The 16530-nt window shown below is 35.3% G+C and overlaps 1 protein-coding gene across 2 annotated transcripts in view; it reads left to right on the forward strand.

The window, feature by feature from the left end:
• The window catches only part of CNTNAP2 (contactin associated protein 2), a 2251282-nt gene that overhangs the window by 962875 nt on the left and 1271877 nt on the right, over window positions 1-16530 (forward strand). For both annotated transcript variants that reach the window (XM_026456367.1, XM_026456368.1), the window contains 2 exons: window positions 6243-6386; window positions 9535-9799. In XM_026456367.1, the coding sequence (XP_026312152.1) occupies window positions 6243-6386; window positions 9535-9799 (409 nt within the window). The remainder of the gene's footprint in view (window positions 1-6242; window positions 6387-9534; window positions 9800-16530) is intronic.

Here is a 16530-nt window from a genome sequence, read left to right on the forward strand (position 1 = left end):
AAATAAAAGTGAAAGATTTTTATTTCATTCTTAAACAACAGCAATTATTACTAATGGGATGAGTGCTATTGCACTGTATGCCTGTCAGAATGGGGAGCAGATTTGCCACTAGCATCGTCATTTTCTGTTCCACTTTTAACTTACATGATACTCTGTCTAAATCAGAGTAATGACCAAATCCAGAAAGCACATAATTAAAAGGAATGACACATTATCTAATACTGGAACAGTAAACTACCTTAAGCTAGAGTTTCACACAATGTCCAAAAGGTGTCAAATACTGTTGTGGTTTCTTTAAAAATTTCAAATGTACTATGGCACCCCTATTAGTTTTCTGCATCACCTTCATGTTCCTTGGCCCCCAGTTTTGAAATTGGGGGTGTATTCATGTATATATGTGTGTGTTATGTATATTTATGTATAATTTTTTTAAGAATATGAAATATGCTCATCATAAAATAAATGGAAAACACAGGATTAATAGCTGTGTTTTCTATTTTCTTTATGTTTAAATAGTTTCTATTTTTTGCAATATGAATATACGATATATATTCCTAAATAAAAAATTAAGAATAGAATATGCTATATAAACACTGATGGAGACTTTATTAACATTAAATGAATTTAAGGTTATTGGAAAATATTGTACCCTCCCCCCAAAGAAATCTCTTAAAAGCAAACTGATTGTTAAAAGAAAATGTATGTGAAAATCCCAGAAATTTCTATCTTCTCTAAGTTAGTGTGTATCTTGGCTCATGTGACTTATCTCCCAATGTATGAGAGATCCTAAAGATGAATTATTCATCCTCCGTTAATAAACTTTGAAGTACCATAGAAGAGGTGAAAATTCTGGAACATTCGGAATGAGAAAATATCATTCTAATTTTCAAAAAACCAAATTAAAAATTTGGGGTCATAAACCTTGTTGAGTGTGTGATGAAGTCTATGAATATTCATGCACGCATAACACTTTCTATATTCGATCAGCAGTTTCATGGACACCTTGAAGCCCATCTGTATACACTGCCATGTTTGAGAGCTGCAGATATAGACTAAAATACCTGGGACTTACTTATTAGACAAAAACACTAGTAAGAAATTTAACTGACAAAGAATCAGGGTAGACTTAACAATTCTGGCTACTGCCAGATTACTGTCCTCTTAGACTGCAATTATTGGCATGAATAAAAGTGGCTGTGCCTACCTTTATATTGCTACACTTTTCTCTTAATGGAAAGGGACTCCCTTTGCTTATTTGTTTAGAGAAAACCTCAGGGACTGGGCCGGGCGTGGTGGCTCACGCCTGTAATCCCAGCACTTTGGGAGGCTGAGGCGGGTGGATCACCTGTGGTCAGGAGTTCGAGACCAGCCTGGCCAACGTGATGAAACCCCCGTCTCTACTAAAACTACAAAAATTAGCCGGGCATGGTGGCAGGCGCCTGTAATCCCAGCTACTTGGAAGGCTGAGGCAGGAGAATCGCTTGAACCCAGGAGGCGGAGGTTTCAGTGAGACAAAATCATGCCATTGCACTGCAGCTTGGACAACATGAGCAAAACTCCATCTCAAAAACAAAACAAAACAAAAAACAGACAAACAACAACAACAAAAAACACCTCAGGGACTATATTAGAGTCAGTCTCTAGTTTTGTTGCACTTATCTCCTTGATATAGCCACACACTAACTACACTCAAACCTCACAGACTGCATGAAAATTAGCTTCAAAGTTAATACAAATTATATAATGTTCATTACTGAACTATTTAAAGGCTGTGGCCTAAAGGAAGAGAAAGGTGGTCTTGTTATCTTCACAGAACCTGACGACTCAATGTCCTGCTTCCCCAAAATTATACTGCCTTTATTCTTCCAGAGTACACTAAGGACCAAAGCATTGAGGTCCAAAGGTAGAGGTGTGCTGGTGGATGCTTCAGTTCTCTCCAGGGAGGAATGGTCAGAGGAATGCCCTGATACACAGCAGTTGTTAATATTCATGGTGCCAATTTCCCACCATGGTTGATTTCTTGCTACCACATATGGAACTGAGCCGGGAGTTGGGAAGAGGTGCCTAACAGCACACAATTATATGATATTTCCATCATATAGTTGCAATAATTGTAAATGACCTCAAGAACTTATATGCAAGTACAGTGTAGAGATAAATTCTTAATAGTTATGAGTATTGTGTTTCATGTAATTTATTTAATTTATAGCTTATGTAGTGGAAGTTTTAATAATAGCTCTGTTTAACAGTTGGTTCTTGTGAACCAGTATGCGAGGGATTCAGCACAGCACTGCTAGCGTAAGTTAAATATATTTACCACAATTCCTGGAGAGGAACATCGTGAAAGAAGTGATGGAATACAAGTTCACTCCTTTGGTGTAACTCTATGTGGAATTTTTTTTTTTTTTTTTTTTTTGAGATGAAGTCTCACTCTATCACCAGGTTGGAGTGTCATGGCGTGATCCAGGCTCACTGCAACCTCCACTTCCTGGGTTCAAGTGTTCTGCCTCAGTCTCCCAAGTATCTGGGACTACAGGGGCCCGCCCCGGTGCCCGGCTAATTTTTTGTATTTTTAGTAGAGATGGGGTTTCACCGTGGTAGCCAGGATGGTCTCAATCTCCTGACCTCGTGATCCACCCGCCTTGGCCTCCCAAAGTGCTGGGATTACAGGCGTGAGCCACCGCGCCTGGCCCTAATTTGTGTATTTTTAGTGGAGACGGGGTTTCACCATGTTGGACAAGATGGTCTCAATCTCTTGGCCGCGTGATCTGCCCGCCTTGGCCTCCCAAAATGCTGGGATTAGAGGCTTAAATCACCGCGCCCGGCCTATGTGGACATTTTTTTGTGACCTAGTCCTAAGAGTTTGTCTCATCCCCTCCTCTTGTAGCTGCATACACGGCAGAAGTGGGCCAATCATCACCTGCAATCAGTCTGCTAGCTACAGGGTGGCCTGAGACTGGTGTGGTGATATACAGGTACACTTCACTTCATTTTTCCTCAGCATAGCCAATAAAAACCAAAGGGCAGAGCAGCAAAATGGTGTTTGGCCTAGATTCTCTCTGTTCTTCAGAGCACACCCACTGTGGATATTATGCTGTTACCTTTTGCAATACAGCTCTGCTAGGGAAGTAGTGGAATGAGTCTCACTTGACCATTGCAGAACCACAGACTGGCTAGGAAGAAAATCAATCAGAGGAGAAGCCCGAGTTGGAATCTGTTTCTGCCCTTTAATGGTTGTGTGATAGTGGACAATTCATATTCCCCTTTGATGAAATGAATTTAATCGCATTCTTCACATAGGATTATGTGAGGAGGCAACAGGAAGTAATAGAAAAAAATATATGTGAGTTAAGACTACATAGGCTACATTTAATGGATGCACATTTATTCTGCTTTATGTACAAGAATACTGGAAGCAGGTGGCCCTAGGTTCAAATGGCCACACCACAATCTTCAAGATCACAGTCCTTTTTCATCCTGCTCTTCCTCTATCCCTGTTGCAAATCACTCCAAGACCACTGCTAACATTTCACTTTGCACTTCAGCTAGCAAGAAGGAAGAGAAGCAAGACTGTGCCCTCCCCTCTTAATGACAGTTCTTAGAATCACATACAGCCCTTCCACTAAAATATCATGAGATCAAAACTGGCTTCAAGTAAGTTGATAATTTATTATATGGACTGGGAACAATGTGCGCAGCTGAAAAGCCTTATTTTTTCCCTAATGAGGGTGGGAAGAAAGGATACGCAGAGGTATCCGATCGTCCCTGCTACACTTTCTGAACACTTGAAAGCTAACAAAATAGTTAATGCAGTTATTTCTTTAGAGGCAAGGTTATTGGGTGGCAAGAGCATTGATAAATGTATCATATGAGCCACAGGAATAATGGAATGTTAATCGGACAACTGCAACAATATTGGTTACTATCAGCTTCATTAAAATGCCAGAAAATATTCTGGGGTCCAACCAGTTTACTTTACCAATGAGAATTTTTTTTTTTGTTTTTCTGTTTGCTTGTTTTGAGACGGAGTCTCTCTGTATGCCCAGGCTGGAGTGCAATGGCATGATCTCAGCTCACTGCAATCTCCACCTCCCAGGTTCAAGCTATTCTCCTGTCTCAGCCTCCCAAGTAGCTGGGATTACAGGCATGCGCCACCAAGCCCAGCTAATTTTGTATTTTTAGTAGAGACGGGGTTTCTCCATGTTGATCAGGCTGGTCTCGAACTCCTGATCTCAGGTGATCCACCGGCCTTGGCCTCCCAAAGTACTCGGATTACAGGCTTGAGCCACCACGCCCGGCCCACCAGTGAGACTCTATAACTAGAAAGAATAAATGACAACCTAATATCCTATCATTAGTTACCTTAGGAATTGGGGTCGGAACTCACTCGTTAGGATCTTTAAACGTGAGCCTGCATTGCTTTTCCAGAGCACCTTGATGAGGTGGACTTGTGCCTAGAGTTTCGGAAAGCAGAGAAACTGTAAGGATAATTTGAATCCCCTGAAGAAAGTGAAAGGTTCAAATTAAAGAAATATGCACACAGAGGAATATGTGTTTAATAATATTATACATTGATGATATTATTACTGTCAGTTGGGGAAAAATTGATCGAAAAGATTGTAAACAGAAGACATAGTACTCTATTTTAGTATCAAAAATGATTGCCTTTGGTACTAGGTACACTTAGGTAGTACCTAATATGTTCATTTCAGTGCAAGTTGAAAACATTTCCCCAATAATTCTACTTTAGATTATTCTCTAGTTCTTCTTTGTAGTTTTCTGATTCTTTGGGATATATTTTTTCTTAATTTTCCTTTTATCTTCTTATACATGAACTCTGTGGCAAATAATACATATTCAGCTAACCATTAATAATAATTTATTTTAAATGAGGCATTTGTTTATTTTTACCATCACCTCATAAACCATAATTTGTGTTTCCCCCTCTAAAACTAATTAAGCATTGAAGATGCCATAACACTAAATAATAGAACATAATTTGTTTATGGACCTTCCAGAACACAGAATCTTTAACTTATGCTTCAAATATGAAGTCCCAATTTTTAAAAATGTCTTCACTTCATTTTTTCATTTTCATTGCTTTCATTTCACCCCATCAAACATGCTCTGGAAAAGCACCACAGGCTCAAGTTAACAGATTCCTAACAATTTAGTGAGTTCTAACTCCAATCCCTAATGTAACCAATGATAGGATATTAGACTGTCATTGATTCTTTATAATTATATATTCTCATTGAAAATGAAGTGGTTGGACCACAGAATATTTTCTGGCGTTTTAATGAAGCTGATAGTAAAAAAAAAAAAAAAAATAGATAATGGTAATTCTGTATGATAATTTAAAAGATATATATTACAAGTATCGTATATCTTGATATTATAATTACATTTAGCAGTTGGCTTCGTTTACTACTAATTTATTATTCATAGTAAATATCATCCTTCACCATGCAAATACTAAATGCAATTTTGTATCGTGTAGATTTAATGCTATAATATATATTGATCAAAAATATATAAGAAATAGATACTTTCTTTCTATAAGCAGTAGCAGCCAGAGGAACACAGTAAGTAGTGCTGTCTTATTTCTTAGGATTTAAAAGACCTATAATATCTTTAGGCCCACACTGTTCAACTTTGAGTTCCCAAATCCTAAGTGGTCCCTAATCAATACTGTAATGATATTTTTTGAACTATTTTCTACATCCAAAATAAATCTAATGAATTTTTGACAATAATAGTCATTAGACTACAAGTCTGCATAGGGTAAATACGATATCCCTTGCTTTGGGCTACAGTTTTATCAGCTTATTAAATTATCGCTGATTATCTCATGCTTACTGGAGGCATTTATTGATAGTATGTCTTTGAATGATAAACGTAAAAATATATGTCTAATATTATTTCATAAAAGAAGTTTGCTGAATAAAAAATCTTTTAAATATTCTCAAGAAAAGTTATACAATGCCTCTGGGGCAGTAAAATTGCAAAGGATCATTACTATTTTTTTGTTCAAGTTATAATCTAATTATTAGAATGAATGACTCCATTAGACACTTCATCAACAACGTAATTTAATATGCCATGGATTTTGGAGGCAGAATGCTATAATATTTGTGTATTTTGATTGGGATATAGCTACTTGACCTTGACTGCATTCATAGTTTTGTCTAGTTTATCATAACACAATGTGGATGTTTACATTTAATTTCTTTTTCTCAAAGATAACCTTTGGAGGCATCCCTTTTTCTGGCAAGCCCAGTTCCAGCGGTAGAAAGAATTTCAAAGGCTGCATGGAAAGCATCAACTACAATGGCATCAACATTACTGATCTTGCCAGAAGGAAGAAATTAGAGCCCTCAAATGTGGTAAGAATTTTCATCCTCAAAATATTGGTCTATAAAAAATCAAGTAACTTTTTTTGTTTTTTGAAATAGTGAACAACAACAAAATCATGACATTTTTCATCATATTTGTGTTTGGGCACAATGAATAGAAAATAGGACAAGCCCACAGTAGGTGGTGGGTTTTATTCCCATGGAGCACAGAACGTTAGACTCAGTGTTTCTGGATGACTTATGGCAGGAGAACAGATACACTTCAGCACATGCTTCATGCTAGCAGTTAGCAGCCCTTAAACCGACAGCATCATGTTTTCAAATATCTCATCACATATGCTCTAAGTTACTTGCTTATGGTTTAATTTAATATTTTTAAAGTTTTTTAATCAGGGACTTTATTATATTTACTCCTGTGCTTCTGAAGGTGATTTGTTCGAATATGTAAATAAATACCCTTTTTAACAAATCTCTGACCAGACTAAATATTATACAATTAAATAAAGCTTGATTTCCACTGCATAGCAAAAGTTGTGCCACAGAAGTTCACTGTGATTTTTGTCTGCCTCTTGTGTGAGTTGGTACCAGGTTTCATTAGATTTTGGAAGGAGAGCAAAAGTCAAAGAAAGCCCCAGCGCACCTGCCTCCAAATGACACTACTCAACATCCCTAAAAGATACTTAGTTTACAATTTTAGTATGAGAGTTCCCTATGGCTCTGCAAGACCAGGAGCTGCTTTAGCCCAGAGAGGCTATTTGGGAGAGCCTGAAATTCCAGAGACCCATACAATAAGAAGATATTATGCACTAGAAGTAGCATAATGTCATGAGTGTTTGCACTCTGCTCTAAAAGAGCTCTGATGGTCTCATTGCCTCAGATTTGAGCCTAGGGTTTCATAAAATGACTAGACAAGTGAAAATCCCTGAACAAATAAACAGTTTGGGTTGGATATGAGAAAGTTTAAAACAATAACTTAAGGCAAATGATTAATAAATAATTTCCTTAAAGTAATCATAAATTTATACTAGAAATTAAAACTTGAACTTTGATTAAATTTTCTCATAAAGTATATTGATTACATGGAAAAATGATAATAGCTCCATTTATAGGCAACAGGTAGTGTGCTAGGCAAGTTATATTTTACATTTAGGATGATCTGAGAACAATACTACAAGAAGGATACAAACATTTTGTAGATGAAAACATTGAGGTTTAACATGGAAAAAAGCTTATTTTATGAGAAAATTCGCTTTTATTTTATTTTATGAGTAGGAGATATAAATTATAGATTTATAGCCGGGCATGGTGGGTTGCTCCTGTAAGCCCAACACTTTGGGAAGCCAAGGCAGGAGGATCACTTGAGTCCAGGAGTTTGAGACCAACCTGGGCAACATAGTAAGACCATGTCTCTACAACAAGTTAAGAAAATTTAAATTAAAAAAATAAATTAAATTGGATTAAAAATTAGCTGGGCATGGTGGTGCATGCATGTGACCCCAGCTACTTGAGAGGCTGAGGTAGGAGGATCACTTGAGCCCAGAAGTTTGAGGCTACAGTGAGCCATGATTCAACTACTGTGCTCCAGCCTGGGCAACAGACTGAGACTCTGTTCCCCCAAAAATAAAAGAATAAAAAAAGATTATGGATTCACAATATGTGAGTTTGATTATGCTCTATAATTACATTTTATTTTAACAATACAGAAAATCTTAGATGGGATAGAGACAAATAGACATTTTGCAAGCAACCCTACAAAGGCAAGTGTTTATATAAGAAATTTACTTTCAAAGATGTTGGGTGCTGATATTTCAGTGAAATTGACTCAGCGCTCATTCTACCTCCTCTTCTCCCAAGCACACTCATTCCCTCATTATGCACTGACTCCAGAGTCAGCACCATTACTCTGGTAGGATCTTTAATTTTGCTAGGGAGACAATCCCCTCAAAAGAAGTATGTGGTCAGTTATAAAATCTCAGTTATTATGCATAGGCAGTTCTTTTCCTCAGTAAAAGCAGGCATTTAAAAATAATTGTCTGTGAACATACAGAGAAAATTTAATTTGAATATTAATTCAGAGAGACAGCCTGCCTTAGATTTAATGGTTAATGTGCTAAAATGGAAGAAATCAGCATCTGGTGTATATATATATATATATATATATATATATATGTATGAGGTGTTGTTAAAAAAATACATATATATATGTGTGTGTGTATATATATAGAGAGAGAGGGAGCGAGCCAATGAAAATATCATCCAATTACATTCCTTAAAATATTAGGATAGGATAAAAGAAGTTAGAAGCAAATACAGATTTTTAGATCTGTAAAGGGAATGTAGTTAGGCACTGAAATATAAAATTTAGTGTAACTGAATGATAAAGATTTTTTTTTTTTTTTTTTTTTTTTTTTTTTTTTGCTTATACCAAGTAGGAGGCGTATAGAAGAGAAGGGGAAAGCCTGAATTATTGCAAGTTTTGTTTCCATTTAGCCCATTTATACTGCTAGTTCCCCAGGAATTAATGCACTGTAATATAAGCACATTTCATGGGAATTTAAATGGAATTTTGAGTTGGATAATAAAATAATCTCCAATAACCACAATTACATTAATGCTGAAAACTTAATATCTATCTATGTATATATGTACATACAAGGTCTATAGATAAAAATCCAAAAATATTTTCCCTAAAATATCAGTTTCATAAATTACAAACATATGACCACAGTCCCCACTGAGACCAGAGTACTATGTTAATTATTGTCAGCATTTACCGCCCAGAATAGGGCATAGCATCTCTCTACCTGACTTATGTTTGGCCAGCAGCAGCTTTGCTATCTTCAGAAAGTCTCGTGATTCACACTCACACCCACAACACATATACACACTTTACAACTCATTGTCAGCCTATCACAGCAGGCTGTCTGGCTGTCAATCCCATGACAGAAGCTGTTTGTTATAGTTAGACAGCCAACTGCTGCTCAGTAGTAGGCCTTACACTCCAAGCAGATTGATGGTGGTGCATCCAGTCACTGAATCTATGCACTGCTGCTGCGTGTGAATTTCACTTAGGCTCGGGCTGTGCTTCAAAACTTGTAGAACTATACCTTCATCAATGGTCTTACATGGATGTTTATTTTATTCTGTTTTCCTCAGAGCCTGTCTTTCTATTTTACAGGGAAATTTGAGCTTCTCTTGTGTGGAACCCTATACAGTGCCTGTCTTTTTCAATGCTACAAGTTACCTGGAGGTACCCGGACGGCTTAACCAGGACCTGTTCTCCGTCAGTTTCCAGTTTAGGACATGGAACCCCAATGGTCTCCTGGTCTTCAGTCACTTTGCGGATAATTTGGGCAATGTGGAGATTGACCTCACTGAAAGCAAAGTGGGTGTTCACATCAACATCACACAGACCAAGATGAGTCAAATCGATATTTCCTCAGGTCAGTGAAGCCTATTTGACATTTGTTCCTGAAACTGCGATTGCAATTTCCAAAGCTAATGTGGAGTTTGGTTTGGTTTTGCTGGTGTTATATTCTCAGGATTAGGTTTTAGTTCAGGTCTTCAAGACACTTACTTGGTTGCAGTGTGTGCTGATTGAATAAGAAAATTCAACTTTCCAAGTTGAATTGGAAAGTTGCTGAGAGGGCAAGGCATAGGTGAAGGAGAAAGTTGGTTGAGATTGGAAAAGCAAAATCTATTCCTTACCAATGCTAGTTTATTTTAATAGAGAAATTGTTGTTCTTTTAAGTGAATAATTTATATCCGAAAGCAAAGAATGTTTATTTCAAAAACACAATGGTATCTGGTATATTTTCTCTTTATAAACATTCATGTACCTTTTACTATTAGTAACAGGATTATACAAATTTTAACTTAAAGGAATATCACACTGCTGGAATCAGAACTTCAAAATGATGTTGCTAAAATTATGCAAATGATTGGAAAAGAAAATGAAAGCGAATATGAGGTAGAATGACAAGATTTGTGTATCAACTGATGGAAGACTGGCTTAGCCAAAAATAGGATAATTTTAAATTTGGCTTTGTAGTGATATGACAAGTGGAAGCTTAGGTAATATTCTTGTTATTTGAATAGACTTCACAACCTTGGAATGTTCTTTGATAAATACAGTACAAAGAAAGGTGATATTGTAAACTGAGATGTTATAAACAAAGAAAAATTAGTCTCAGTATTGGAGTGATAAATAGTAACTGTTTTCATCTATTTTTCTTGGATAGTCTTTGCAATAGTTATACTATATATATGTGTGTGTGTGTGTGTATATATATATATATATAGTGAAGAACTACTTAGAAATGGGAGATATGGAGAAAACTAACATTTACTGAACACTTAGTACAGATGTAACAGATACTGAAAGGAGTCATGACAGAGAGCTCTACTGGGTGACCATGGACTCTGATTTCTGAATATGCCATATACACTCGTGGCATCCCATGCACATACCTGACACGGTTTCTAACACACTATGATTTTTGTCCCTCTCATTTCCCGTCTAGACTCCATGCTCCTTGAGAGCAGGGACCATGCTCCTTTTTCTTCTGTCTCTAGCCTATAGAATACTACCTGTAAGAAGTGCGCTCCAATGTTTGTTGAGTTCAATACTCTGACCCCTTTGAACTAACAGAATATCCCCTGCTATAGAACACATATTTTCTTGTAAAATAGGCTTTATGTTTATGTATGGCCTGAATGTATGATCTATTGCTGGAAAGGATTCAAGAAAGCCACAAGGAACTGTTACGTCAGAGATGTGACTAAATTAGTGAACTCAAAAGCTATTGGGAAATACCTAGATATTCACTTTCTCCATTTCTGCTTATTAGTTTTGCTTTTTCCTTGAATGTCTAGTCATATTTTATCACTGCATTCTTTTACAAGTATACGTAGGGAGATTTACAGTAAATCGAAAATATCTGGAGAGACCAGAAAAACAGATAAAACAAAAACAAAAGCAAATGTTTGCCACGGTTGAAAAACTCCCACATTATATTATTATGATTAATGATTGTTTTCTAATGACTAAACATAAAAATATTACTATGAAGGCCTCTCTCCTTGCAGTCTCTAAGCAGACCCAATTTGTTGGTAGGTTTCCATGTAACAGAAGCCAATGTATTTGAAAGAATAAGATACTAACCCTAGTGGTCAATAAACATGTATTAATTTGATTTGTTATAATTTAGTACTCCAACATGCTCTCACCTAATTTAAGCAGTGTTTATTTTGAAAATTAAAGATAGAATGAACAAGGGAATCCAATACATGACAGTTAATTCACCTTAATAGATTTGCTTAAAGATGATAAAAATGGACTGAAGTTTTTTTGTCAATTTAGCCAAGAATCTGTGCAAATTAATTGAAAATGGTATGAAATCTAAAGATTTCCATAGTATTGTATAATCCAGTGCAAATACCTTACTGCTTCAAGCATTTTATACACACACACACACACACACACATACATGCACAGTGGAAACTAAGTGCTCACATTTGAGAAAGATTAGTTGAAGAAAAAAAGAAAATTCAACCATTTAAAAAAGTTATATTTTATATTCATTCATTCAATCTACAAGTACATATGGAAACCATAGGAGATAATTTCCTCTGTCTTTTAATGTATTTTATAAAATTCAATTAAATGTCTAAATAATTCAGTAAAATGGCAACACTGAGAAAACAGTTAACTCAAGATTCTAATGTTTGCTTTAACAAAGGGAAATGTATCTGTATCACAGCTACTCTACTCTTATCAGCATGAGCATTGAAGAATGTCAGTCCATTTCTCCTTTGGTTAAATATTTTGATTGAAAGAATTTAGAAAATGCAGAAAATCTAGAAAAGAAAAATAAACAGTGGTAAGATTTTGGTGCACACACATAAAGTAGTGCACTGAGAAGGTAATATAGAGACTCTCAGATACTGTTAATATATACTGGTAACTTGGTTTTTATTTAATAAGTTCTGTGGTCCAGGATGAACATAACCCAGTTGGATCAAAAACCTTTTTTCCCATCTTGGTCAACACTGTTCTTTGGGAATTGATTTAAAATATTAAATACATCTTACAAGTAAAAGAATGTTTAATATGTTGTTCACCCTGTCTTTGCATCTTTCTTTCCAACTTGTGATTACTGTCTTCAAGAGTCTCATTAGTAATCAACAGTAGACTTGACTTACAAAATTCAGTCAAACTCAGTAGTCTTGAATTTATGGAGTGGGTTATCTTACCATGAAAATATTTTCCAAGTTGCAAGATCAACTTTTTCTGATGGATAACCAAAAACAAACAAATAACAATAACAACAAAAAAACCCTACCTACATATTGAAATAAGTTTTTATTTCAAAATGCCTCAATTTTATCTCACTATATCACTTTCTTTAGGACAGCAGTTACTGATTTATGAATACATATTTATGCATTACTTTTAACTAGGCATAAACGATAAAAGAAAATTAAACATGTGCAAAAATATTCTAATGAATAATAGCTGTTCATTCTGGGCATAATTTTCATTTTAACTTTAAAATTCAAAACCCTGGGGAAGGTGGACCTAGAACCATGTTTTTCAAATAATTTTGATCAAAGTACAGTAAGAAAATATTTTATGTCGTACTCAAAATCTACTGACACAAAGTTTAATGAAATAAAACTTACCTTGCTATTTTAGGTACACTATGATAATTGTGATCTTTTCTCTTCTCTTGCTTTTTTCTTAAAAAAAAAAAAAAAAGATCATGACCCACTGTAGTAATTTCATTTCCTAAATACAGTTTGGAAAACGCTGACCTGACCTACATTCTTTTTCTTATTTGAAGTGTTGGAATTTTTAAAAGTTTTAGTTGCCTGGAAGTATTAGCTCCATCACTCTATATTGGAAAACTAAGTTTGTCTTATGGGAACAGTATTATAACATTATAATAGTAGTAAAAAGAAGCATTCATGTACATTACTATTTGAATTATAGCACAAACAAACAAACAAACAAAACTACCTACCTTTTGAAGTAAGTTTTTATTTCAAAATGACTCAATTTTATGCCACTAAATACAAACAGATATTTAGAACAATATTCAGTTGTCGCGTGCCAATATTAACAAGGTAATACCATGTGATTCAGCATTGATTATAGTGGGGGGAAAGTGATTTATCTTAATATTCTCTCTCACTTATTGGAAACAGGTTAACTTCTCTCCATGTATAAACAAAGCCTTTCCAAAACGTGATTCAGAATGTGTCCTGTCCTAGGTTATCTGTTTTCTTATACTCAAGTACTGGAACCTCCTTGTTTTGTTAATGTAGGTATTGCTTCAATTTTCAAATGGCTGTTCAGTGTCCACACTGTCTCAGAAATATGTAATCAGAAAAGATCATCTCTGTTTGTATTTTCATCTCCAAAGGAAATCTCTTGTGAACTTGTTTTATTTACTTTGCTTGTTAGTGAGATTTCCTTTGTAAATCATTGTGTTCCATTGGGTGTGTCAAGGGAGGAGTGGGAGATTTCTTGGTTCAGTGTGTGGCTGGGAGCATGCGGGGAAATAGTTCCTAGTTCAATCTGGGCAAATATATTTGGGAACAGTCCTGGCAGTGTCCATTCTAAGCAATTAAAATATCTCTGTTCTTAATTTTATGAACATTTGGAAATGTAGCCAGCATATTAATATTTCTTTAAAAAAATAATTTATACCGTTTTCCTAAGTTCAGTGATAACTTGCCCCAGGAGATATCCTTTTCATCATGTAAGAAAAAAGGTCTTATTTGAAATACAATTTTTGATGTTTTAGTTGTTTACTGAAAAATTATATTCAGTTCTATACTGATATTATTTCAAATTGTGTTAAATTCTTATATCTCAAAAACTAAATGTTTAGGCATTACTAGAAATAATTTAAGAGATTTGTTTTATTATGTTTTACAGCAAAATAATTGGAGACTTATTTAGCAAGATCAATTTTTTAATTCAAGTTTAAACCATATTTATTAGAAGCCTTAAAAGATGTTACTTCCCTTTGATCCATTAAAGTTTTTCTGATTCTAAGAAAATAAAGAAGCACCCAGAGATATTTATCACAACATATATACAACAATGAAAGTAATTGAAAACAAACTACTGAAAATGGACAGGTGATTTTAAAAGGTGTATTTTTATGTGGAATACTATTATGTCATTATAAATCGTGTTTCTTCAATAGAATTTAATAATATGGTAAAATATAATGCTATGAATAAAAATTTTAATAAAAACTTAAGTAGACTATGACTTTAATGTCATTATTATAAATATAGGAATTTTATTTCATTCCAAATCACAGTGAAATAAATAAGTAATACTAATGGTGATTATCTCTAATTGGTGGGTTATCAGTTCATTATACTAACTTTTTAATGTATTTTCTCTAATATCTATACTTTCTACAGTGAACATCAATTGTTTTTAGAAATCAAAAACAATATGCTACAAAACAATTGATGATAAAATATTTCTGAAAAGTATGAGGCTTAGCAATGTTACAAATGGAAATTAAATAGCATAAGTTATATCAATTTAAAAATTCTAATTTTCTTACTTAGAAACATGTACACCTAATTTCTTTTTTTTTTTTTTTTTCATTATACTTTAAGTTCTAGGGTACATGTGCATAACGTGCAGGTTTGTTACATATGTATACTTGTGCCATGTTGGTGTGCTGCACCCATCAATTCGTCACTTATATCAGGTATAACTCCCAATGCAATCCCTCCCCCCTCCCCCCTCCCCATGATAGGCCCCGATGTGTGATGTTCTCCTTCCTGAGTCCAAGTGATGTCATTGTTCAGTTCCCACCTATGAGTGAGAACATGCGGTGTTTGGTTTTCTCTTCTTGTGATAGTTTGCTAAGAATGATGGTTTCCAGCTGCATCCATGTCCCTACAAAGGATGCAAACTCATCCTTTTTTGTGGCTGCATAGTATTCCATGGTGTATATGTGCCACATTTTCTTAATCCAGTCTGTCACAGATGGACATTTGGGTTGATTCCAAGTTTTTGCTATTGTGAATAGTGCCGCAATAAACATACGTGTGCATGTGTCTTTATAGCAGCATGATTTATAATCCTTTGGGTATATACCCAGTAGTGGGATGGCTGGGTCATATGGTACATCTAGTTCTAGATCCTTGAGGAATTGCCATACTGTTTTCCATAATGGTTGAACTAGTTTACAATCCCACCAACAGTGTAAAAGTGTTCCTATTTCTCCACATCCTCTCCAGCACCTGTTGTTTCCTGACTTTTTAATGATTGCCATTCTAACTGGTGTGAGATGGTATCTCATTGTGGTTTTGATTTGCGTTTCTCTGATGGCCAGTGATGATGAGCATTTTTTCATGTGCCTGTTGGCTGTATGAATGTCTTCCTTTGAGAAATGTCTGTTCATATCCTTTGCCCACTTTTTGATGGGGTTGTTTGTTTTTTTCTTGTAAATTTGTTTGAGTTCTTTGTAGGTTCTGGATATCAGCCCTTTGTCAGATGAGTAGATTGCAAACATTTTTTCCCATTCTGTAGGTTGCCTGATCACTCTGATGGTAGTTTCTTTTGCTGTGCAGAAGCTCTTTAGTTTAATTAGATCCCATTTGTCAATTTTGGCTTTTGCTGCTGTTGCTTTTGGTGTTTTAGACATGAAGTCCTTGCCCATGCCTATGTCCTGAATGGTACTACCTAGGTTTTCTTCTAGGGTTTTTATGGTATTAGGTCTAACATTTAAGTCTCTAATCCATCTTGAATTAATTTTCATATAAGGAGTAAGGAAAGGATCCAGTTTCAGCTTTCTACTTATGGCTAGCCAATTTTCCCAGCACCATTTATTAAATAGGGAATCCTTTCCCCATTTCTTTTTTCTCTCAGGTTTGTCAAAGATCAGATGGCTGTAGATGTGTGGTATTATTTCTGAGGACTCTGTTGTGTTCCATTGGTCTATATCTCTGTTTTGGTACCAGTACCATGCTGTTTTGGTTACTGTAGCCTTGTAGTATAGTTTGAAGTCAGGTAGTGTGACGCCTCCAGCTTTGTTCTTTTGACTTGGGATTGTCTTGGCAATGCGGGCTCTTTTTTGGTTCCATATGAACTTTAAAGCAGTTTTTTCCAATTCTGTAAGAAAGTCACTGGTAG

This window comes from Piliocolobus tephrosceles, chromosome 8, assembly GCF_002776525.5.
Source record: "Piliocolobus tephrosceles isolate RC106 chromosome 8, ASM277652v3, whole genome shotgun sequence".
NCBI classification, from domain to species: Eukaryota; Metazoa; Chordata; class Mammalia; order Primates; family Cercopithecidae; genus Piliocolobus; species Piliocolobus tephrosceles.